The sequence below is a fragment of the Callithrix jacchus genome, chromosome 16 (genome assembly GCF_049354715.1).
Source record: "Callithrix jacchus isolate 240 chromosome 16, calJac240_pri, whole genome shotgun sequence".
NCBI classification, from domain to species: Eukaryota; Metazoa; Chordata; class Mammalia; order Primates; family Cebidae; genus Callithrix; species Callithrix jacchus.
In genome coordinates this window covers 11968222-11994888 of record NC_133517.1, presented here as the reverse complement: position 1 = coordinate 11994888, position 26667 = coordinate 11968222, and the positions used below count along the sequence as shown (strand labels likewise).

The 26667-nt window shown below is 43.2% G+C and overlaps 1 protein-coding gene across 3 annotated transcripts in view; it reads right to left on the bottom strand.

The window, feature by feature from the left end:
• The window catches only part of XKR4 (XK related 4), a 440936-nt gene that overhangs the window by 10366 nt on the left and 403903 nt on the right, over nucleotides 1-26667 (bottom strand). The window contains exon 3 of one of the 3 annotated variants that reach the window (XR_004735251.3): nucleotides 3740-7678. Coding sequence is in view for 1 of the 3 variants with exons in the window: in XM_008982648.5 (XP_008980896.2) it covers nucleotides 6732-7678 (947 nt within the window). In the remaining 2 variants the exon portion in view is untranslated. Of the gene's footprint in view, nucleotides 1-144; nucleotides 7679-26667 lie in introns of those variants that run through there. The other 2 variants (XR_004735250.3, XM_008982648.5) reach the window with 2 other exon arrangements.

The following is a 26667-nucleotide window of genomic DNA, read 5'->3' as shown; positions in this document are numbered from 1 at the left end:
TTCCTGTAAAAATCAGTGACTTCTAATTTTACATAAATTCATAAAGGTCTGCTTAAATCAAAGTACAAAGATAGTTACTTGTATTTTAAAACATTACATTCATACTGATCGTTGAAGACTTTTTAAAAATAAACACCAGTGTTGAGAAAATTTTTGGTTTATTATTGGCTACCTTTTTAGTATCAGTTCATACAATACACACACACAGCTTACTAGGCAACAACATCATTGAATGGGTTACAACTCTGTCATCTTGCAGACCTTCAGACATGCTACATCTAAAGTGAGAAGGGAAAGAACACATCAATTATTTTATAAGTTCATTCAACAAATATTTGGTCTACACTTGCAGTATTATTTGCACCGAACACTAAGATAAAGTTCCTAGACTTATATGATCATTAAAGCTAGTGGTTTAATAATCCTCTTATATATTAAATTTTGTGACCTGCAAGATATTAAACAAAATTTAGGGAAAAATTATGACAGTGAAACAGAATTACCTTATAATATAAAAACATCGCCTCAAAGACTTGTTAGATCTCCTTCCTTCCTTCCTTTTCTTCCTTCCTGTCTTCCTTTCCTTCCTTTCTTCCTTCCTGCCTTCCCTTACTCTCTCCCTCCCTCTTTTCCTCTCTCTTTATCTCATCAGAATGCCAAAGTAAGTAGTGGAGTTTAGATTGTTTTTTCAGTCTGCTTAACTGTACGGCAGCAGCATACACATATAAAATATAAGAGAAGTGGCGTCAGGTTAGTTTATATTTGCCACTTAATTGAATACATAGTGGAGCCATAGAAGGGGGGCAGTTGCCTGGAATGGAACAATAGCATTTATCTTCTTACTATGAGTTAGAAAGTAAAGGGAAAATGTAGTTACAGATGATTGAGACTTCCATTTCTCATCATCGACTATTGCATTTTTAACTCTTCATTTCGAAAGACATCTTTGACGTTTAAATACTTTTTTATTTTTGGAAAAATTTCATCATCAGACCATGATCCTGCTTCTTCTGAAGACTTGCCAAATCAGAAACAGATTTTGTGGGAAGAGTCACTGGGCTTCCGGAAGTTGCAGTTGTTAAAACGTGTGCTCAACTCTCAGCCCCACTCTTTCCTATCTGTGGGACCTTTGGGCAAATTGCTTGACCTCTCTAAGCCAAAGTTTTGTCATCTGTAAACGACACTTAATTCACAGATGACAGTGAGGACTCAGTGAAACCACACAGATACAGCTCTTAGCTCAGCACTAGGTAACACAATAAACCCTCCACTGTGGTGAGCTACTCTCAATATGGGAGACGAAACCGAAAGAAAATCTACAGGGAAATAAAATACCCAAAAGCAAAACTCGATTTAGGCAGCTTGTTTGTCATGTGGGCTGTCAGTATATTATTAAAATATTTCAGGGACATTAAGCCAACTCCTGTTTAGCAGAATATAGGCCTCAAGGTTGACTAAAGTTTTACATTTGTGGGCTAGGTCACTGCCTGCAAAATATATATATATATATAGTCTGATTTTTTTTCCATGTGGAATCTAGAGAAAGAGCTTCAGATGGATGATGAAACAACGTGACCCCTCAAACGCTCTAGGGAGAGTTTCTGAACCCCTCATTTCTGTGGGCAAATGGCTGTTTGGCACTTCCTCCACGTGGCTTTCTGCTGTGAGAGCAGCCTAATTGCTTCAATTAGCAAAATGAAATGGCTCATTATGTTTTTATACAATTCCACCCATATTCTGCAGTTTTACTTTAGAATGAGCAATGATACTGTCGAGGCTGTTGTTTGAGTCTTGCCACCTGCCCATTTTTAGGACAGCAACTAGACAAGACATATGTCAACACAGAGAGCTCTGCGGTGCTGCCACCCAGGTGCCTGTGTGAGGAGGCGAGATGCCACTCGGATGAATGCTCAGGGCATTTCATGGCCTGATACAGGTCTGGACAAGCAGAAATGGGGAATAGCGTGGAATCGCCCAGCCTTGGCCATTTTGAAACACGGGAGCATCAGGTGGGAGAAGGAGTGTTACCAGTCAGAAGCTGACACGAGTGATCATTTTGATTGTTTTCAAAAATGACATTGGATTGCCAAGACAAAGGAACGTTGATCTGCATCCGTCACAGAAATTCTAAGAATGACCACCCTGTCCTGCTCTGTTTTCACTATGCACTTCAACCATCCTCTGAGCTGTAATCTGAATGACAGCCTGAGCTACTTTTAAAAAGGCTTTAAGGAATTCTCGTTAGCACATAAAAATGCAGGCATCTTATCCAAGCTTGATATAGAAACAGCAATGGCTAATAGCAAAGATATGTGGAAAATGCAAGGGAGCGTATATTTAGTCTAGAAAATGGTTCATCAGAGAAAGATCTCTGGATTCTTGTCTAAACATTGTGTCAGGACTTGTTCCCATTCAATGGCATTTGGTACATTTAAAAGCAAATGTGTAGCCTTTCACAATCCTGGTAAGGACAGAGAGGTTTCCTCTGCTCAATTCAGCCTGTTCAGAGAAAGAATCTTTGAAATGACACAGAAACATTTTAAAAGATGAGATCCTTAAGAAGTGATAAAGCTCATTCGAACTAAGAAGTGCTGAATTATATCGAGGTATTTCCAACTGAAGTTCGAAAGTGTTGGTCTTATACATGGGTGGTAAGCTTGGGTTCGTTTTGAAAAAGGAGTAGGAAAATGCTTCTTTTCTAAAAGTTTGTGTGTCAATAACATACCATTTTATATGCATTCAAAAGCAGTATATACTTTATCCTCTTTGTCCCTGTTAACTTTAGTTGGAAAGTGTGTGCGTATACACACATAGAAATGTATGTATAAAAAGGCATATTTATATATACATATCATTTTTAAAAGGCCATTGAGCTTTCAATTATTCCCATTCACTTTTAATTGGTCTGTGCAGTCACTTTCTTTACTCATAGAGCAAAATAAATTGGGCATTTAGAAATTAACCATAAATACTTCATTTTACTTTTCAGAGTACCTTGTGCTAATTCTTGAATTACATTTTCGTGCCGTGTCAGTAAGAGAAATTATCAAATTGGTTGGGTTAACAGCATGTATCATAAATGAGTAGCAACTAAGTGTTTGCAAAGTCAGTGTTACTGAACCAGACAGTGCATAGTTAAGTAAATAAGCAAAGCGGGTTTAAAGGACACAGCCATTTTGGGGACCAAACTTTGACTTTCGTGGAAAAAGTCCTTTTCTTTCACACAAATACTTAAAGTGTTACTATGGCTAAGATATGCACACACACATATTATATATATTAATGAAATATGGTTTCATATTTAGAAATGCACGTTTGAAAATGAAACAAATTAGAATGCTGTTTCTTTAGAAAATTTCCTGGTCCTGTGCAAAAAGTGAGTAACAGCAGATCTCCCTCTGAAATGGAATCAAAGTGGACTCAGATACGGAAACGAGCCTGCAGATAAGGAACCCTGCATTTCCATTTTTTTTTCTTTGGGATTCTCCAGTTACTGTCTGTGGAGGATTTAATGGCAGATTGAAAAGGAAATATTATAATTACAAAATAAATACAAAAATCAAACTCTGTTTCTTTGTACATTGACGATGTCTCTTTAAATCCGAATACTTTAAACTCTCTGTTATCTGTTATCTGCAATTTTCGTGTGGAAAATGAGTAAAAGTTGTTATTACCACAATAGTCTGATGGCAGTGTAGTGCTTCCTGAATCACGGAAGCAAGGCTAAATCATGATTTACCTCTAGAGTAGGTTGCTCCTGTAATCTTTTGAAAGGTTGAGATTCATCGCACGGTGGATATGTTCTTCCCTTAACAAGAATTCATGCCTCACTAAAACATCATCATCTTCAGGTATGCTGGATAACAGAGTATTTACAGTATTTGGAAAATCACTGAAAAATTCAACCTCCCTACATTCTCCTTCCTGCCAATCTCACCTGCAACTCAAAGAACAGTACAGATTTAAAATTGACATAGTACTCATTCTGACTCTTAACAGAGGGATCAAGTTGAGAAATAACTTAGAACTTACATGATTGAAGCATGATGGGGCCTGTTGGGTTTGTGTTGGTTGATTGACTCTACTAGATTGTAATCTGTGATTTACTCATAGAATCAAAGGTTTACAGTTCAACTGAGAAACTCAATTTCCAAAGATCATCAGTTAAAAGTTGTCTTGGAAACAATGACGCTAATAACTCAAGGTTCTGCACAAAAGTGAAGAATTTGCCAAAATCATCATTTTTTTCCTTCTACAATGGGAGGGCGGAATGTTTTCACCATGCGCTGACAGGAAGAGCCTTCTCTTGGGCCTTTACTGGTGACTACGTAATCTTTCCACATCCCAACAAAAGGTTAGTATTTTTTAGTGAAAATCTTGCTTGGAGGATCAAATCATGGAGTATTAGGAAGTATGTCTACTTATAAAAATTGTCTATTTAAAAAAAAAATTGCTCTGGGGCTTTGCACCAAAAGAAGTCCCAGGTTGAGCCCTCTGTTACTTCCTGTGGATGTCATCGTGGGGACACAGTCTCTGGATGACACACCCATTACAGGTGGTAGCTAGAGAACTGGACTACTTTATGGGAATTAGTCCAAATAACTGAATAATTAAGTTAAACTTTCTTTTTATTTTTTAGTGGTTTGACTAATACTTAATCTATCAGTTGGGTTAATATAAAACCAGGGAAGGAAGTTTAAGACATCTTCCACTGTGGTCAGGTTGTTATAATGGATGGATGAAAGTAATCATTGACATCTTTGATTTCCTGGGAAACATTGGCCAGTCTTGACAAGCCCTTTCTATTTAAGCTGATTCTCTCTTCACCTGATAGTCTGATAGCACCCCTGGCCAGGTTCCTGGGGGCACCAACTTGCAAAGTAGGGTGATCTTGCAAGAGACAAATGTTTTCAATCTGCTGAGGCAGGCTGATGGAATTTGTGGACCAGTTTCTGACATCCCAAGTGATTATGATGCTTAAAGTATTTTAAACGATTCCAGGTCTGTAAAAAAAGTGATGATGCCTATGTGTATACCCTATATTTTTTATTACAAAAATATTGAAATAATCCATGAGTTGTTCCACTCTGCACCAACTATAAAAAAATACTATCAAAGTTTGACCGGCACTTTTAATGCAACGAAAAGCACCATGACGGAGGGCGCTGAGAACAGAAAGCGGGGGACGTTTACTTGCTGTACGGAGGTATTTAAAACCCAGAAGCTTGTTGTAAGAGTGCGGCTTTACAGATGAGTCAAATACAAATCTTAGCTGGATATAGTGATAAGCCCTCTATCAGTTCAGAAGGGTTTTTTCGTAACCTATTGATTGCATTTGTCTGCTCATACTTACTAAAATGTGTCCCAAAGCCTTTAAAAGACACATCACTTTGACCTTGGATTGAGGGGAGGGAAAGTCTGTACACAGTGGAGAACGTGATTGTTCGTTCTCTCTCCTGCTTTTAGGGGGCTCACACTACTCATCCTCAGTTGTTCAGGGCTTCCACATCAGTCCTGTGGTTGGACGGTGTTTGGCACTAGAAAGGAGTGGCATGGCGTCCTCCAGAGTCGTGTCTGCCTATGGTCACACAGAGCCACTCATTCTGCGTCTGGAAACAGATCTGGTTCCAGCCCATCCCTCTGGCTTGCGCTGCTCTACTGTGAAGTCCCAGTGGGAGCTGCACATGCCTGGGAATCAGACTCTCATTTAGCCTTTTCCCCACTTCCTCTTTGTAGACCTATTACATTTTTGCAATTGAATACTGAATCATGATTACTATTTAATTTACATCACGAAGTTTCTGAGCTCCTTGGTCTTGTCCAAAGCCGTACGTGGGCTGCATAGGATTTCTGTCAAAAACGATGCTCTCAACTGAAAATTTAAAATATAAAACAAATCCTGAAACACGTAGAAAATGAACCATTCCATCAATGCTAACATACGTGTAAACAACATTTGGGTTTGCTGTTCATTGGATAGGATTTTCACACATGGTATGGATTTCCAAATGAGAAAATGGTTTGTGAATTCTTTTCTAAGCAGTACTATTTTTTTTTCTCATGGGATATATTCTTTCTTTGTTTTTATATTCCTGTGGAAATCAGAGCTTTGCATGAAGAAAAGTCACCTAAGCTATTTTGACAGAGGACTGGTGTTATTTGTGTTAGTGTGTGTATGTGTGCATGAGTGAATCTTTTTTTTTTTTTTTTTTTTTGAGACAGAGTTTCGCTCCTGTTGCCCAAACCGGAGTGCAATGGCATGATCTCAGCTGACTGCAACCTCTGCCTCCCGGGTTCAAGTGATTCTCCTGCCTCAGCCTCCAGAGTAGCTGGGATGACAGGCGCGTGCCACCATGCCCGGCTAGACTGAATCTATTATGGAAACATCAGTTAACACCATCAAGACACCCTAATGATTGGAGGCAAAATTTTCCATTATAATAGTACCCTCTGGTAGGTGCACCCCAAGACCGTGCAGGAGGAGTTTGGTAGCAATGGAGAGTCCTACAAAGGCAGCGACATTCTTTCAGATGGAATCAGACTCTTGGGTGCAGCTGCTTTGGAAGGAGGCCAGCCGCTCCCAGTTGACAGGATCAAATGATAATGGTGATGACGGTCACACTAGAAACTTCACAGCTCACTGCCCTGCTCTAGGATGAAGTGTCATTACTGCCACAGCCCCGCTGTCACCCCTTCATCTGGATGTTGTGGCTCCTGCAACTCCTTTTGCTTTATAAAGTGGTTTCGTACTCCAACCGCTCCTGAATGAGGGCATCGTCTTTATACTGCAGCCTCGGAGGAGATGGGGAACATTCAAAGGCTAAAATAGCCTTTCGGAGGCTTCGGTCCAACACATGTCTCTCCCATGCTGGGTACCTATTCCTGAACAAGTCAATTTTAATGACTGATTCTTCAATCCGTGGTGGGCGAGATGATGGGGTGGATGGGGCAGTGGGCCTCACCTGAAAGACGGGTACACACCCATCTCGCTCTGCGAATTTCTGATCGCGGTCGCTGACAACACTGCGGTTGTTGGAGATGGACCGTAGGGTGCTTGTGGCCACGTCTGGGGGCAAAGTGAAGGCAGCGGCTGGGTCCTCACAAGCACAACTTGGTGACTGCCCAAATCTGGGTCCATTGGGATGAAAGAAGGCATAATACATCAGCATAAACACAACGCCAGTTAAAAAGCTGCTGAATACCACACACAGCGCTGGGATGGCAAATGCGTCTGCAATCTGGGGAGCCTTATAGAGGTACCAGAGGGCACTCAAGGCCGTATTTTCCAAAAGGATCACAAAATAATAAATGAATAGCCTGCAGCGTGTCCTGCCTTCCTTGACATTGAACCAACTGAAGATATAGATAATCCCCACCACCATGTCGAACACAATCTCTTCCCATTTGGTGATACAGAATTCTGTCTCACAGTGGACGATCCAGAAGGTCATGATGCACCAGTGAAGGACAATGAAGATCCCAAAGTACAGCTGGAAAACCGAGGCAAAGAGGGCAAACGTGATGACCCGGGCAGCAATGGTGAAAAAGTGCCAGCAGAACTGGATGATGACGGCCATGTAGCTGATGGGCTTCTTGTCATCTCGAGAGTCCCGGAGGGCCTTCTGGTAGGAAGCCAAGGCCCAGGCCAAGGACACGAGGGAGGCTGCCGCTGTGAAACCTACAAAGGCAAACGGGAAGACAGTCTGTCAGTAGTCAGTTGCAGCAATGCCCCCTGAAAGTCATGTCACGCAGAGCTGGGGGCTTGGGGAAGGCTGGCTTTGACCTCAGCAAAGGCTTTTAATTTCTTTGGGTTTTAACACAGACGGGGATGCTCGTATCTGTCCTCTCTAAGGCTGATCCAACTGGAGAAGTCATGAAGCTAATAGGAATGCTACTCGAAGCCAGCATGGGTGTTAGACCTGGCAATGGGGTGGAGTTTAACTTTCTGGATTTGGTGTAAATGGACTAACGAGGTAGATTTGTGGAGTGGAAAATAACCATGGACTGGAGGCTGTCAGAACTGCGTTGGTACTTCAACTTTGCCTCTTATTACCCTCACGACTTTGGACTATTATTAAAGTCCTCATTTATAGAGTGGGTGATCTCCAAAGCTCCCTGTCAACTTTGTGGTTCCACGTAATCACAGGAAACCTGAGGAACTAGCTGGTTTATCTTTCTGCTTGTAAGCAATAATAAATGTAGTGTATTCACAAAAGACAGTCTATGCATTCTTAAAAAGAGAAGGCACTTGTACAACATCCCTGGCTACGTTTCTACTGACAACTGGTGCGCAGTTCGTCCTAGTGTAATCTGGCACTCTTCCTCCAGCTTTTCTTTTTTTTATTTTGAGATGGAGTTTCGCTTTTGTTGCCCAGGCTGGAGTGCAATGGCGCGATCTCGGCTCACTGCAACCTCCGCCTCCTGGGATCAGGCAATTCTCCTGCCTCAACCTCCTGAGTAGCCGTGATTACAGGCACGCGCCACCACGCCCAGCTAATTTTTTGTATTTTTAGTAGAGACGGGGTTTCACCATGTTGACCAGGATGGTCTCAATCTCTCGACCTCGTGATCCACCCATCTCTGCCTCCCAAAGTGCTGGGATTACAGGCTTGAGCCACCGTGCCCGGCTCCCTCCAGCTTTTATCTCTTACTGGCTTTCGCATAAAAGAAGACATGTCCACTCCCTGTCTTTCATCTCTTAGCTCTTCATAGATTAAAGATTGTACTGAAATTATTTTTCAATCACTTCTCTTGTTTTATGAATTTATTGGCCCCATTTGGTTGGTATTCCCTCTAAAAGGCTTCCAAATGTTAAAAGTCATTTTTGTTGTTTTTCTTGACTCTTATTTCACCTCCTGTGTCCCATGGTTCATCTCTATGGTCCAGATGTGGGCAGGGCTCACCTAAAAACACACTGGCCTTCTTTAGGAGAGAGTTCTTGTGGGAAGTTCCTCTGTCACCAAAACAGTATGCCCATCTGCATCTCAGCTGGCTTCCTTAATGAGCTGAGCCAAGACTCACCAAGATTAAGAATGCTCTCATGTATTTTAAAGCCCAGCTGACTTTTTCTTCACCAAGTCTATTATTAGTCATAACCAGACCCTTGTACAGTCTTTCTCTTCTTTTGGAAATAATAGAAGATGCGTTGATTGCCAAGAGCTTATAATGGAATTGGTAATTTTTATTCAAAAATACTTTTACAGAGAAGAGCTGTTGTCTTTGATCCTTGAAATATGAAAAGAAAGCACTCTTGTGGAAAAAGGCCACACTAATTGACAGAAAAAACTTCCACCCCAATAATTATTTGATACATCCTCCTTGAGTAAGGTGAACTCCAAAGAACAATCATTGTATTCTTCCAACAGCGGTTTCTCATCCTGCCTCCCAGTAAAGCCAGCAGAACAACCAGACCTGCTACACTGGGACCTTCAGGTTGTTTTCTTTTCTTTTTCTGGCTAGCACAAAAATCTTTAATTGCTGTAAGTCACACACAGCTGTGGTGCTATTTCTAGGTCAGTTAGAGACCTGGACACAAAGCAGTTTCTGATAATCGCTAAGCAACAGAAAACATAGACATCAATCATAAAACAAGTTCTGGAGTGAAAAGATGAGGAAGGAGAAAAAGTTTAAAAAATGACAAAAGGAGGTGAGAGAAATGCGAAATTTGGGGATGGGATAATGACCTTGTGAACATCTTTATTATCAGTTGTGGATCCAAGAACAAAAGGTTGTGCCGTTTTAATTTCAAAGCCTTGGTAGGGCATAGAAGCATATCGCTCTCCTTATCTGTACCATTTGCAAACGTGAAGCTTCGCACTAGCCTGTGCTCGCTTGGTGCTTTCCAGCGGGGCCCCCAGGTCGGTTTCTGCCCGGGAACGCCCCTTCCCCTTCCTGCACGCCGGCCTCCTTCGGCACAGCTGGGCACAGCGCCCCCTTCAGGAAGACAACTGCACCGCCGGTCCGGCTCGCGCCAATCTAAGCGGGGTGTCCACCCGGTGGTCAGAATGGTTCTACCGGTTTGCATAGGAAGACGTTCCTTAAGGCTGCCTTCCAAAGCAGTGAAAAAAAAGAGTATCAAAAGTTTCAGTGTACAGCATCATGAAATGATCTGCTGTCAGATTTAAAAGAGTAGAAACATTAGCCTCCAAATTTCCCTGTAATCTCTACCCCTTTTATTGCGTGTCCTAAAAGTAATTCAGCCTGCGTTTGACACTCCAGGAACTTGTTAAGATGATATTGTAGCCTTAGAAAAATGAAGGTTTTCTTTGCTCTCCCTGTATCTTACAATTAAAAAAATCTATACCAAAAGGAAATTTCATGTCCTTGTGATAATGCCCTTTATGAATTCTCTGCTTTAGCAATGAGAATTTCTCTTCTTCCTTTGTTGTGGATGATAATGATCATAATGATTTTTTTTTTTTTGAGACGGAGTTTCGCTCTTGTTACCCAGGCTGGAGTGCAATGGCGCGATCTCGGCTCACTGCAACCTCCGCCTCCTGGGTTCAGGCAATTCTCCTGCCTCAGCCTCCTGAGTAGTTGGAATTACAGGCATGCGCCACCATGCCCAGCTAATTTTTTGTATTTTTAGTAGAGACGGGGTTTCACCATGTTGACCAGGATGGTCTCGATCTCTTGACCTCGTGATCCACCCGCCTCGGCCTCCCAAAGTGCTGGGATTACAGGTGTGAGCCACCGCGCCCAGCCCCATAATGATTTTTTGAGACAGAGTTTCACTCTGTCCTCCAGGCTGGAATGCCGTGGCACGCTCTCCACTCACTGCAGCCTTCACCTCCTGGCTTCAAGCAATCCTCACGCTCCAGCCTCCTGAGTAGCTGGGACCACAGGTGTGTGCCACCACGCCCGGCTAAGTTGTGTATTTTTAGTAGAGAGGCCAGGCTGATCTCAAAATTCTACCTTCAAGTGATCCTCCCGCCTCTGCCTCCCAAAGTGCTAGGATTTTAGGCGTGAGCCACCACGCTGGGCCTTCCTTTCATTATTATTTATTTTTTTCATCTGCTTAACAATTGATTTTTATAAGACAAATATATGCTGAACAGAAAATACAGAATAATATTCGAGTTAAGACCCCTACAGCTTCACAAATTCACAACTGTCACAGAACACTTAGTTCTTTTGCTCTTTATACAAATAATACCAGCTCAGCTTTTCCCAATGCCAAGACAGGCTTCCTCAACAAGGCATGGCCTTATTCTTAGAGTTCTCTGGAGCTCTGATGCACAGCAACACAATGCCAGAACACAGGACTCTGAGCATTCCTTTAGCTCTCAATGTGTATTTTAAGTTTATATTTGAAAATAATTTCAAACTTACAGAAAAATTATAAGAATAAAAATATTATATTAAACATCTATATTTCATTTGCCCCAATTGTCAACTGGCTTTATAATTGCCCCGTCTCTGTCTCTGTCTCTCACTCATCTGAGATTAAATGCATACGTATGGTCCCTTACCCTAAAATACACCAGTGTTTATTTCCTACGAATAGGGGTATGCTTTTACATAACCATATAAACTTCAATCAATTTAACATTGATACAATACTTTTTAAAAAACCACTATCAGTATTCCAGTTTCACCAATTGACATTAACAATGTCCATTCTGGCCGGGTGCTGTGGCTCATGCCTGTAATCCCAGCATTTTGGGAGGCAGAGGTGGCCGATCACAAGGTCAGGAGATGGAGACCTTCTCGGCAAACACGATGAAACCCTGTCCCTTCTAAAACCCAAAAAATTGGCTGGGTGTAGTGGTGTGTGCCTGTAGTCTCAGCTACTTGGGAGGGTGAGGCAGGGGGATTGATTGAACCCATTGCAGTGAGCCAAGATCGCACCACTGCACTCCAGCCTGGCAGCAAAGCAAGACTCCATCTCAAAAAAACAAAAACAAAAACAAAAAACACAACCCACCAATGTCCATTCCAAAATTTTTCTTCTCGATACGCGATCCAGTCTAGAATCAGGTACTGCATTTACTTATATTAATTTAGTTTTCTTTCATCTGGAATATTTCCAGGTACTTTCTTTGCCTTTATGACATTAACATTGTTTGAAGAGTACAGTACTTGAAAAAAGAAAATAAGAAAAAAAAGGCGTTTCTCATTTTGGATTTACCTGCTGCTCCTTCATGGTTACATTCCAAGGCAGGGCTATATAAGTGACACTGAACAATGTATATTTTCAGCATCATGAATATACTAAAATATGAAGATTCCTTCAGTGGCCCCAGGAAAAATATATAATAGGTTTGTCTTTTTGTTCAAAATAATGAATAGTCTATCACTCATGAAAACTTGCTTCTAAGATCAGACTATAAAAACAGCTACAGGGGACTCAAAAGGATTATATATTATTTCTCAAAATGTGAAAATAGGTGATAAGACCTCAGAGCTTACCTAGTGCAATAATCTTATATTACAGAAAAGAAATTGAGTCTCCCTTTGAGAGGTTACCTTCCCTCTCTCCTGCCTCCCACTTATCTTGGGTGAAAATTGTCCTCCATCGCGAACCCTCCTGCTTCCTAGACAAGGGCCCTGTCAGTCAACCTGCCTTCCTCTGGATTCCATCTCCTCCTCTCCAGGAGCTCCTTTCCCGCATCTTACAAACATGTAACAAGCCTCCTTTACCCTGAGAAACCCTGTTTGTGTGATTTTTCTCTCTCCTCCTCTTTATTCTAGACATGTCTCCTGTTTTCCCTCCTGTTGTTTCTCGTTCCCTCCATTTTCATCTGGTTGTCCTTTAGCTACTGACATTGCTGGGGATGCCGTCCTTAGTCCTCTTCCCTTCTCAGCCTTTCTCTGAGTGACCTCTCTCACTCCATATCTTGAACCCAGCAGAGAGCAAATGCCCATCCGGACTCCCAGTCTTTCTGAGCCCCAGAACTGTGTGTTTGACTGTGAGACTTGAAACCCCATGGGCTTACAATGAAATACCTGGAAGCAATTTGGCTGTTGGTGACAACGTTTGCTTTCTCATGGAAAGAACACAGTTCTTCTTCCCTTTATCCCCGCTGTTGCTAGTGTAATGCCCTTCTCAGAACGAGAGGGAACATGAATGTCCAGCTAGTCAGTCACAGTTCTAAGAAAAGGATTTTATATGCAGTTTGACTGAAATGCCATGTCCAAAGCCACCCAAATATCATGTGTTCACAATGCGCACCATTTTGGGGCATTGCTTCTGTCACTGAACTGAGTCGGGCTGATCCAGATGGCTTTGCTTTCTTACTGTATCACAACCTGAATAATCAATCTGACTTTGAATACAACAGTTCAATGAACATAAAGTTGCTATGACAGTTTATTCCATCATTTTAAACTGATTACCAAATAGATATGTATATAGAAAGATTCTTTTGTTTTTTTTTTTTTTTTGACTAAGGGCGGTTAAAGGAATTTCAAACTTATAATCCAAGAGTTTTCATTTGAAACTCTAGGCTAGGAGGCACCCACTTCCAGCCCTTCAGATCTGTGCATCTGAATTATTGTAGACACTGCTGAGTAAGCCAGACGCTAGTTTCTCAGAGCATGTCTAAGATACTTGTATATTTTGAATGAAGATTTTTCAGAATAAGGGTTATGGGCCCAATACTGGCTCATTAGTGAATTAGCATTTCAAGGGGGAACTGATAGAAATCAATACCATGTAGTTCAAGAGCACAACGTTTTGAATTTCTTCCCTCTTCTTTTTGCTTCTCAAGGGTGTATGTTCCCTTTAGGGCATCGCTCTTCATGCCCTTGTCTTCCTCCCTTCCCTTCCCCTCTTCCCCTACTTTAACTCTGCTCTCCCCTATTTCCTCTTCTTATTAAACGTAGGATGGAATTAAACTTTTTTTTTTTTTTTTTGAGACGGTGTTTCGCTCTTGTTACCCAGGCTGGAGTGCAATGGCGTGATCTCGGCTCACCGCAACCTCCGCCTCCTGGGTTCAGGCAATTCTCCTGCCTCAGCCTCCCGAGTAGCTGAGATTACAGGCATGCACCACCATGCCCAGCTAATTTTTTGTATTTTTAGTAGAGATGGGGTTTCACCATGTTGACCAGGATGGTCTCGATCTCCTCGACCTCGTGATCCACCAGCCTCGGCCTCCCAAAGTGCTGGGATTACAGGCATGAGCCACTGTACCCAGCCCGGAATTAAATTATTTTTAAAAAGTTGTATTAATGAAATGTTTGGTGTTGCCCAAATTAAACTCCAAATATGTTCTTAAAACACAAGTAAAGCCCAGAATAAGAAAGGAAGGTCCTGTATTTAAATGCCAGTGGTCTGTTCTAACTATTCTTTTCTTTACCTTTCTCGTAATTCCTGTGGCTTTGCTCCAAATTCAGATTCGATTTCAAGGGTTCCCACAGCACCCATTTAAAGGACTCAACATCACTAACCTCTGCTTTTCATCACAAGTAAATTGCTTTCCTATAACCTTCTTCTAATTTGTGTCAAAAAGCAGTTCGAATGAGAGAGGTAAAGAATTCTTTGCATTAGGATTATAAAAAATGATAGCTTGGAGTATGGATGATGGGGGGGTGGTGGGCAAAAACTCTTATCATCTCAACTTATGCGTTATTTCCTGTTGGAAATAATGGATAAACAGTTAATGTGGATTGCAAAACCCCTTTCAAAACATTATAATCTGAGTCCCTTTGATTTTGAAACCTCTAGACTAGGAGGGGGCTATCTCTGGCCTCCAGAATGGTTCTCTCCATAGACATGTTTCCATGCCAAGTAAGCCTTCCTGCTCCTTAAGAGCATGGATCCCAGTTCATAATTATGCTTTATTTTTTGTGCTTGTTTAATTATTGTATTTCTCACTACAGTGGGTCTTTTAGGCAGGGATAAATACCTGTTTATCTTTCTGTCCCCTTGTGCATTGCACAGTGACTAACATGTATTTAGAATTGGCATTTTGAGGGAAAAGAAGGAAGGACGGAAGGAAAAAAAGGAAGAGTATTCCAAGTGTAGAGCCAGAACCACAGAGAGAATGAAGCGTTCAGAAGGTTCGCATGGTTCTTCACTGTTTCTCTCTTTTGCTTCTTTGCAATTTCAGTTTGAGCTGCAAATGCCAAATCACTGTGTAATAAAATCTAAACTCCTGTTGTGCTGTTTCTGGTCTGGGCGTAAACAAGAATTCTCGGAAATCCCCATAGCATGCTTTGTAGGATTTACAGCCTAATTCCCTAGATGGAAGAGGCTCAGTGAATTGACCAAGTGCTTGAATTCTTTGATTCTTCCACAAAGAGAATGCGCCTGTCTTCTTCTTTCTTCCTGAGGAGGCCATGACCTTCCCCTGCAATAGGGAAGCCTGAGGTTTCACTCTCAGAGAAACTTCCAGTCACTGGCCCACGCTCTAAACCAAATTGCAGCTGGTGAGAAAGGCTCCTATTTGTTCTAACCTAAACTCTTACTATCATGAACGTTTACAAACATATAAAAAAGCAGAGAGAATAAAACGATAAACGCGCCCTTCATGCAGAATCAACTAAAGGACTCTCACTGACTTCTTTCTGGTTATTTCCAGAGCCAGAACAGCTGTGCTGACTGATGGCCAGGACTCTCAGAACAGCGTGGAAGGACGGACCTGGCAGCTCTCTGGGTCCACCTTGTCTTGTACCCGCCTCTGTGCTCCATCCACACCGCTATCTCTCCATTTCTCAAATGCCATGTAAAGCCGCATTCTCTTCCTACAGATAGAAAATGCTGTGTTCTCCCTTGAAAAGTCACTCAATCCAGCTATTTCCCACTCGTTCCTCAGTTTTCAGTTGAAGCATCTTTCGTTCCTTAGGGAAACCTTTTCTAGCCCCTAACAACTTTCACTGGTCCTAACACACCCTGGCATGCCTGCTGTAGCTCTATACCCGTGCGGGGACTGATGGACGTGACCCCAGGAGGAACAGTGTGCAGCCTGTGGCTCACCACGGTATCCTTGGCACCGGTCACTCGGCCTGCCTATCAACTTCTTAAATTACAGCATTTTCACCCCTCATTTTAAAAAAAAACTTTATTATTGTTTTTTTCATTTTTATGTATTGACAGAGCACAGGTACAGATTTCTTCCGTGCATATATTGTGTTGTGGGAAAGTCTACGTGGGCTTCTACGTGTACCCATTACTCAGAGAGTAAACACTGCCCGCCCTCCCACCTTTGGGAGTCTCCGATGTCTATTATTCCACTCCATATGTCCACATGTACCCAGTGTTTAGCTCCTACTTGTGAGTAAGAACATGTGGTATTTGACTTCCTGATTCGGAGTTATTTCACTTAGGGTAGTGGCCTCCAGTTGCATCGATGTTGGTGCAAGAAACGAGATTTCATTCTGTTTTATGGCTGCATGGTATTTCCACATTTTTAAATCCAGTCCTTTAATGGATACTTAGGCTGACTCCATATTTTTGCTATTGTGAATAGTGCCACGATCAACCGACAAGTGCAGGTGTCTTTTTGGTGTAATAATTTCCTTCCCTTTGGCTATGTAACCCGCAGTGAGATTGCTGGATGGCATAGTAGTTCTATTTTTAGTTCTTTGAGAAATCTCCTACTGATTTCCATAAAGGTTGTCCTAATTTACATTCCCACCAACAGTGTGTAAGCACTCCCTTTCCTCCACATGCTTGTCAACCTCTTGTTTTTTTGACTTCTTAATGAGTATGTTTTTCATACAGTAGCTATTCTCGTATCATTTCCTTGTCTTCCCAACACCACTGCAAACATCTTGACTTCCCTTTTTCTCTCCCCATTCCTTCATCCTTTCTGTTAATTTCAACATTTTTTTTTTTTTTTTGAGACGGAGTTTCGCTCTTGTTACCCAGGCTGGAGTGCAATGGCGCGATCTCGGCTCACCGCAACCTCCGCCTCCTGGGTTCAGGCAATTCTCCTGCCTCAGCCTCCTGAGTAGCTGGGATTACAGGCACGCGCCACCATGCCCAGCTAATTTTTTTGTATTTTTAGTAGAGACGGGGTTTCACCATGTTGACCAGGATGGTCTCAATCTCTTGACCTTGGGATCCACCAGCCTCGGCCTCCCAAAGTGCTGGGATTACAGGCGTGAGCCACCGCGCCTGGCTTGATTTCAACATTTTTAGAGGAAATTTAAAGTATCTTCTCACAAACAGTTTTGGGAATGGATGATTTACAACATAACCCTCCTTGGCTCCAGAGGTGCGATGACCACATGACCATTCATTACACATGTATCTTCTCCTCACACTCTCACCATAATTTTTTCCCCTAAAGGCATAGTTTCTAAACAAACCAACCAACCAACACAATATCGAATTTTAGATGGCAGTATAATATTGATTTCTTGTACTCAAGGAATTGTACAGTTTCCCTAGTGCGTGTGAAGCTTATAATCATAGATAAATTAAGAAGGAACAAGTATTTGTTGGGTCCTTGCTTTGTGCACAGTGATATGTCAGGCAACTGCAGTCTTTGTGCAATTTAAATGTCCCCATAACACTTTCAGGCACGTATTGCTTTTTGCAAACAGGGAAACAGAACCAAAGAGAGGTTAACTGACTTGCCCACACTCATGTAATTAGCAAGGAGGGCAGGCATCAGAAGTCCTGCTTCTAAAGCTCCGTCCACCACAATTGGATTGGTATGTCACCAACAACCCGAGCATGAGGCTCACCGTGCAGGGGGGGTCTCAAATCTCCCACAGTTCACACTCGGGGTACATGGCAGGCTGTGGAGGGCCCTGGTCTTCAACTCGTGCCTCCTCTTTAGGCACCTGCTCTCTAATGGGCTTCCCTCACACTAACTCCTGCAGGCCTATACAACCGTAGTGATACCAAGGCTGAAGGATCGTTTTGGATTCTTTCCACAAAATGGATCAGAGGCACAAGCACTCGGGAGGAGAGCCATGCTTTTCTCCTCTTTGCACTTTCTGATCTAAAAGAGCACTCCTAGTCTCCTTGAATTTTCGCCTGAGGAAAGACAGTTCCATATTTGAGTTGAATCATATGATCTAAGAGGAGCAGATCACAAAATGAATATCCAGAGCCAGAATGGTTTTCCATTTCTGCAGTGTGTTTAGAGCTTGCCTTTTAGTTACACGTATAAAAGCAGTAGATCCTCTTGGCTGGAATCACAGCTAATTCGCCTAGCTGAAGGAAGGTAGTAATTGAAAACAATGTGACACCCTCTGTGCTCAGATCTTTGCTGAGTGCGGTGAAGGAAAAGCAAGCTCCACTGGGTTTAGGGCTTGCTCAGTCTCCCTGCATTGAAGCCATTTTATCTCTGTTTTAAAGCTTGTAATCGTTCTGATTAAAAATATTTAAATGCTTTAATATGTTTAGTTTTGGCAGGGATATACATTCTTTGGGTAATCCATTCTGAGGATTTCTGCTTCTTTGCAAGGCAAATTGTAACGCTGCTAAGGAATGATAAGGAAAACAATGAATTGAAATTTTATAACATTTTAATATAAAAAGAGTTGAAGGAAGTCGTTGGGAGAAGCAAGTATCTCTCCTCCTTCTTGACAAATATGGAAAATTATTTCCTTGTGGTTGGGAAAAATACTTTAGATAATCTCACATAGCTCCATTACATTAAAACATTTCGCTTTTTATTAACATTTCCCAAGAAGACAAACATTTTGTGTGTGGGAATTTGAAACCATCTAAACAATACTTTCTTTGGGAAAAAAGTTCTGTATATGGGAGAAAGTAAGAAGTCCCTCTTCGTTCAATACTACATATTGTGTGATTAATTTTACACTAAAAATGAAATGATACAAATTACTATTTGAAAGACATAAAATAAGTAACCTGAGATGCCCAATAGAATTAAACTTTCATTTAGAGTAAGTTCATTTTTCATCCTACTTAAAAAAAAAAAACAACACTGCTGCATGAATTTTTTTTTCTTTTTCTTTTTTTTGTAGCTTTTCTACTTTCAGGGCAGAAGAGAAATGAAGAGGGAAACGGAGATGGACACCGAAAGAAAAGCTGTGTCCCTTTCTTACTTGTCCATGAAAACAGCAAGGTCAATCTGCATTGAAAGATCCTCAGCATGCTTTGGGAGGCCAACGTGGGCCGATCACTTGAGGTCAAGAGTTCGAGACCAGTCTGGCCAACATGGTGAAACCCTGTCTCTACTAAAAATACAAAACTTAGCCTGGCTTGGTGGCACATGCCTGTAATCCCAGTTACTTTGGAGGCTGAAGCAGGAGAATCACTTGAATCTGGGAGGCGGAGGTTGCAGTGAGCCAAGATCGTATCACTGTGACTCCATCTCAAAACAAAACAAAATGAAAAAACGAATCCCAGCCTTTGGCAAGCATTACTATGTGTCTGACTTTTTCACATTTATCTCATTTATTTCTCACAGCACTACTTCTTCAATGTAAATATTTTGCCTATTTTACAGATGAAAAAACTGAGGGTTAGAGAAGTGAAATAATCTTACCCGGGGTCGGGGGGGCACACTTTTTCTGTAGAGACCCAGATACGTACTCTGGGCTTTGTCGGGCATATGGGTCTCTTTCGCAAGCGTTTGCCTTTGCTGCTGTTGACAGAACAGCCATAAATACTTACACAGATGAAGGTGAGGCATTGGCTAGATGTGGCCCATGGGCCTGAGTTTCCTGGCCCCTCACTAGCTTCACTGGTGGACACATTTTTAGCATGTAATAGAAGCAGGATTTACACTCACACTTTTCTGACTTGAAAGTCCCTACACTTTTCCCTATATGCATTGACACATTATGGGCCAATTGTGAAACGTGGTAACTTAAGGAAGCCTTTTTAGATGGTTACAGTGTGGGCCTAGGTGGTGCTGTCTGCATGAAAGCCCAGAGGCACCGTGGCGGGTCAAACAGCCAGAGAACCCTACAGGAACCTCCTGGTGTCAGTGAGTCCTGTATACAAGGTGGAGTCTGGACATGAATAAACCTCTCAAAAAGGGACTCTTTCCACCTGCAGATATCCGTTAAGGAGCGCGGATGCCACACCTCGATACACTTCCTGATCGTTTCCAGGACAGCAGGCAGGCACTTGCAGAGTGAACAGGCGCGATAGATTCAGACTGGTCCCCGGGGTGCTTCATTCTGCCCATATTTGTGGGAAGGTCAGGTCCTCCACCCAGCCTCATCCCCCACCATGCTGGCCAAAGCCTCTGAGATGGAAGTTTCAGCTGTGCCTCCTTCCCAGATGTTCCCCAAGGTGCCTTTGTAGTCTGCCATGCATGTGAATTCGATGGCCCACATGCCACGAAGCATCCGCAAGCATCACCAATATTGACAGTTACTGGCCTATTTAGGGCAATGTGTAATGAGTGCATCCCTGGGAGAGTGAGTCTGCGTCCCTGGGGTCTATGATCAAGTGTGAATTCTAATGAGAACTACTGTCCACTCACCCACATTCAGAGTTATTCATGCTTTGAGGACTTGGAAGGGGGCCCAGAAGATGGGAAATGGTGACACTCACACTGCCTCACACGCAAGGACCAGGGTAAATGAAACTAAGGAGTACAAGACATGCTTCGGTGGCAGGTGCGTGGTAGGGGGCACGAGTAGAGGCGGTGCTGGCGTGGGACATTTGTGATCACACAAGGTGGTGCCAATATTTGCATTTATGAACGTTGAGACCCAAAGCCCTTTTCTGGCAGGAGAGTTGGGAGTCTGCTTAAATGGGACTCTGCCTACATGATAGAGAGGAAGGCAGAAAGAACGCATGTGGTGGGAGAGTTTCCCAAGAAGAGACCCCAGAGAGAACACACTGGCATGCACGCCCATCCGTGGAGGGATGCATTGGGAGCTGTGTTCCAGTGACCTGGGGGTTGCACCCAGAAGTCCCGGACTCAGATCCTCCCCGCGTTTTCCTCGTCTCTCCATCCCTCTCTCAATTCTTTCCTCTTATAAATGTTTATTGAATACCTACTAAGTGCCAGGCACTAAGGACACCGACATCGTTCCCTAGAGGATGTGAAAAATCAGCGTGGCAGACAGGTGTATATTTGCAACATATGTATTTGCAGCATGGTGAGCAGAGTAGAGAAGAGAGAACCTGTGCACTGAGGCTTGGTTCAAGAGGGGAAAGGTGGTTCAAGAAGAGATGGGCACAGGCTAAATCTTGCAGGTGTGGCTGAGGCTGGCCTGGGAGTGTCTAAGTCAGGGCCAGGGAGGGCTGGCTAGAGGAGGCAGGAGGCCCTGGTCAGGATGTCCCAGACAAAGGGACTTGGGCCTCATCCTGAGGTAGTGGCATCTGCGGCAGCCACCAGGCAAAGTACATGTATGGTCCCTGAGTGGGCAGAGTGTGCCAGGGGGAAGGGGACCCTCTAGACAGAGGCGGGAAGTGTCTCAATCCTTGTGCAGAGAGGGCAGTGAGGGTGGGGAAGCGACTCCTGTGAAGATCTAGAGGGTATAGAGGTAACTCCTGGAGCTGCGTGCCTCTGGGTGCACTTGATGTCCCCAACTTTTCATGTATTTGAGTATCAATGACACTTGTGTGTCCGTTAGAGAACTTTATGAACAGAAAACTTTCTCTGTAAATATAACTGGCCGTCTGAACCCTAGCTTTGCTCACAGTTTTGCCCTCCCCTCCCCACTCCCCCTCTGGAGTTTTTTAATGCCCTGGGATTGAATGAAATTTTACTGGAGGAAGCTGGCTTGAACAGAATAGCATGACAGAGAAAGAATAGAATAAAAGGTACAAGCCACAGAGGAAAATTTTTTTTCTTACTTAGAGATATAAAAGAAATGCTTTTGGCAGGATAATATTTTTAAAATCAGCTCAAAGCATGAAGAAACATACTGGCCATTATTTACCTATGCAGAATGTGGACTTAAGATCATTAACTTAAAGGCCTATGAATAGAGGCCACTTTGTTGGAAAAAACGACGGGCGAGGTGGAAGTCGTTCCAGGGTTTGCAGAGAAGTCTGAGACAGAAGCAGGTTTTGGCGGCTTCATTCCTCAGGATTTTCCTGAATTGTGTACAAGAAAGAGGATCCTGGCCCAGCTCATTATATGGGGTCCCTATGTGTGGGTGGTGCCTCCCGAGGCTGGAAAGGAGGCAGGAAGGGAAGGACTTGGGGGGATGGAGTTTGCTGGAGGAAGGACAGAGGTGGAGGGAAAGCCTGTCCAAACCCTTCTGAGGTCCCGGGACCCCAACAGACACCTTTGTCTGCGTTTGATTGCTTATTTTTCCTGGCTTCATTCCACAGGTAATTTCTGGCAGAAATGGATGCCCTTGAAAAATCCCTCACCTTTACACACTGTAGCTTTCTCTAAGGATCTCAAATGTTGAACTGGTTTGTTGGCCTGCGGGGCTCAGGGGGAGCAGGAGCAGGCCTTTTTCTGCATGTGGGGGTGGGGAGGGACTGGAACTGCACCTTCTGTCCTATTTTCCAGCGTCCCACCCCCTAAACTGCTTCATTTTCACTCTGTCAATAAAAAGAACGTGGCTTGCTGCTGGGACCATTTAACAATGCAGCAATAAATTGTGCTTTCAATCCCAGCAATGTCTTTCTAGGTGATTTACAAAAAAACCGACTCAATACCCTGAGGACATGGATGGGCAGCATTTTTCGCTCTAATGGTTGGGCTGGCTCAGAGAAATCCCAGGGTGTGAGGACCCCAAGGCTCAGAAGTGGCCCAGCCTTCTCAATCGCTCTTTTCGCCGCAGGGCATGGGACCTGGGCCATCGCTCCTGTAAGTCTTAGGCATCACTCGGCATGCTCATTTACACACTGTCTCTGGGAGATGCTCAGCGCTTTGGAGAAAGGAAAGAGGAGTTTTTCCTGGGGAAGACAGGCTATGAGAGCACCTAATAATATGAAGATCACCTTAGAGAGGGGAGTAACTTGCCGCTCTTTTTCGGGAGCAGCAGCTTGCTCTGAGCTGACACAGTTTAGGATTCAGGATCAGATGTGGGGTGGGAAGGGGCCCCGCAGGGCTTTGGGAGAGTGGACTCCTCTCCACTCCCACCAGCCTATCCCTGAGTTTAGGACCCTGTCAGGTGCAGCTTCCTACCTGGCCTCCTGGTCCCACCTCCCCCTCCCATCCGGTTTTCAGTTTGTAGTTAAAATGAACTGTCTATGATGAAAATCTGATCAGATCTCTCCCCAGCTGAAAACCCTTCAAGGACTCCCTGTTTTATGTCCCCACAAGACAAATGACATACCAGGTCCTTCCAGAATTGCACCTTCCCTGCTTCTCGCCTTCAGACTTTCTGTCTGGAGACCCCCTTCCTCTCTCTCCCGGTCTCAGGGTCTCCTTTCTCCACCCCACCCGGCGACCTCCTGGGCTCCTGGCTCAGGAAGCCCCTTTATCCCTCCACCCACTCTGCTGTCCAGGCCCTCTGCAAGGCCTTCTTGTAGCATCAACCTTCCCTGAGGACTCACCCTGTGGCTATCTCTCCTGCTCCTGGGAGGGGAGACACAGAGGCCATTCTGCCTGCTGGATGCGGGTGTGTCACCTGAAGCCCAAGTAGGTTCTGCTCTTAACTACAATGACTGTGCCAGGAGTAGGGGGGAGAGAGGTCGTAGAAGTGATTTGTAAACTGTAGCGTTTTACAAATACTCGGTATTATCTCCATTGTTCAAAGGAAAAGAACCTCACAGTCTTGGTTACCCTGGAGCACTATAAACTCTCTTTTAGAAAATCACTGGCTGTAAGAGATGCCTCCCTTGCCAAAAGGACAGATGACAGACCTGTCAAGGATCCTTCTAGTCTAAGGTCCTTAGAGGATGAAACGGCCGGCACTTGGGGAGCCCTCGGAAACTTGTGTCATAACCACCTTCCAGGGTCGGGAGTACCAAGGCCAGTCCAGCCAATCTTTTTTAGTATAACCTTATTTTCAGAGACAAGTAAGCCTTTCACCAGCTTATGTGAATTAGTTCCGTATTTGTCATGGATGCTTATAGAGAGATTCTTCCCCATACACACTCCTAGGCATAGGAGTCACCTTTTAGCAGACCTGGCAAATTTTGAGGTGCTCTGTTAATTACTGTGTTTTTTAAACAACAAAATTCTATTTGGGAAGACATACATATTTGAAATTACCTAAATCATTCCAAGTTTGGGCTGATTTACTGACAGAACCAGTGAATGAAAGAGATTTACTGACAGAACCAGTGAATGAAAGAGATTTACTGACAGAACCAGTGAATGAAAGATATTTACTGACAGAACCAGTGAATGAAAGAAGGGCAAAATGGAAAAACAGGAAGTACAGGAATTTAACTCAGTTTAAGAAGCATTCCGGGAAGGATGAGTTCATCATTAAGTTTTGGATCTTACAAGTCAGCCTCTTAAAGCAACATAGTGAGTATTTCCGAAGAGTATAAACGGCGAAGAGGAACCGTGGTCAGGTGTCGCTCATAAGAGTCTCACACGCATGTTCAGAGCAGGGTTGCGTCTTCAACAGGCAGCGGAGGGCAGAGGCAGTGCTCCCCAACTGTGCCTTCTAGAAGAGTGAAAAGTGAAGATGAAGGAAAGAAGTGAACTTTCTCAGTCCATGTGTTATTTCATATGTATTTGTGACTAAGTTCATGAGTTAAATAGTATCTGTTGACAGTTAGTTATTTCATCTCCAGTCCCAAAAGTTTATATACTAAGTTGGTTTCAAAACTGTTTTGTGTATTTTCCTTTCACTAAGAAAACGGAGGGTTGCTTCGTACTGAGAATCACCTCAAAGTCAGATCAGTACAGGAATCCCCTGACCTAGGCAATCTGTAGCCTGAGTTCTGTGACCCTGATAAATCAGCACGGATGACGCCACTCGCTTTTCACATTGCTGTGTTCTGTTCCTGTTTGTCTACACTCAGTTGTTCAATTTTGTAAACACTTCCTGAATGCCCCCTGTGGGCTGCCCCAGGCTAGCCCTGGGAGTGCTCGGAGAGAGCCTCCACCTCCTTCTCTCTCGATCCTCCACCTCCTTCTCTCTCGATCCTCCTGTGTTCTCTGAACTGTGTCTAGGCTGACAACTATGTGATGCCTGCTTGAGCCATCTCCTTTGAGAACCCCAATCTATCCTCTCCCCACTGGGGGCCAGAAAGAAGCTCCTCCTCTGTGTGCCTTGTCGAGCTACTTGTCAGCCTTTCTCTTTTGTGACATTCATGAGGGTAGGAACTGAGTTCTATTCATTGCTTCACCTCCAGAAACAGAAAATGCCTAGCACAATGGATAATTATTTGATAAATGGTATTGAATTGAACAGAATCGAATTTAGAGCTGTTCTAAAGCGAAGTACGGCTTGGGTGCTGTTTCTGCTGATAAAGAAATACAAGTGACCTGGATCTGGGACTGCTCGTTAGCATCTTGGGGACTGAAATAGCCCTTGAGGACAGACCGTATAAAACACAAAGCATTAAGAATCCAATGTGCATTCCTTTCCTGAGCAAGACATGTTCCAAATAGGACAGAAGTGAGTTCAATTCATGCCATCACTGCTTGTAAAGGTCTTCAGTTAGGAATTTGTATGCTGGCTGGAAGCAAAAGAATAGTAATTTCCCAAGACAGAGACTTTAAAATGGAAATGACCAACTCCAGATTCAAGGCTCTTTCTAAATCTTTGAAAATGGATGAGAATAAATGATTTTCAGCTTTTACAAGTATACATATAGGGGTGCTTTGATAGGATTAAAGAAGCCACGTCTAAGTTCTCAACAAAACTCTGGACTTACACATGTCTCAGACTTTTTGGGTTAGCACAATACAAGGGACTGAACAATTTGGCAATACTGATATATATGTGGTCCAGTAGCCGTGACAATCACGTGATCATTCTGAGGGCCAATAGTCCCCATTAAGCTTATTCTGAATGATAAACTTGTAAAAAAGACTTGAACCAGATAATCATAAAGAAACCATATCTCAGTAAATGATTGAAAGAGAATAAGAAAAGAAAAAGTGACACTACAACCCTAAGCTAATATTAACTGAGCTTCCAAGAAGCCAGAGTGAAAAAAATTAATGAGTTAAATAATTCTTGTCACATTGGATAAAAGCAAGTAGTAATTGTCCTTGTAGAATTTTCTATCAGCAGCAAACCAGCAGAGTCACTGCATTTTTCATGGACTGGGATGAATGCTGGGTTCACAGTCCATTGCTCACATTATATACTTCATCAGGAATCTAAACCAACTCGCATACATAGTAGATCTGCATGGACTTTTCATCTCTGGGATGAAACACAATGAGGGCAGAATGGAACTACTGTTTGAATCAAGCAGGCACAAAATGAGCTTTTATCAGATATTACTTAGGGAAAGGGGAAATAGATCATGGGCAGATAATGGACTGGTATGCGCATCAAATGATCTCTACACTATTAACAGGATGCGATCTTAGACAAAATTAGTGTTCTTTGCAAGGTGGAAGACGGGGTGTTGACCTTCCTAGGGCTTCAGCCAGGCTCTTATTAAGACACTAAGAGAAAGCAAGACATACATGAAGTCAGTGCTGCTGCTGGGGGTAGTGACGGATCAAGGCACTGCAGTGCTGGTCTGTCGTGTGTGCCTGATCTGCAGCTGTTCCTTCCGGCTGAGGTCTTGAGTGGGAACCCTTGGGGCTAGTATCTGATGTTTGCTGTGAGCCTTCAGGCCCATCTATTTGATCTCTAGTTATTACAGACACCAGACTGATTCAGGAGCCCTCTCCCTGTATCACCCACTGTCTAAGCCCTCCCAGATGCCCTGTGGGCTGAGAGAAAACACCT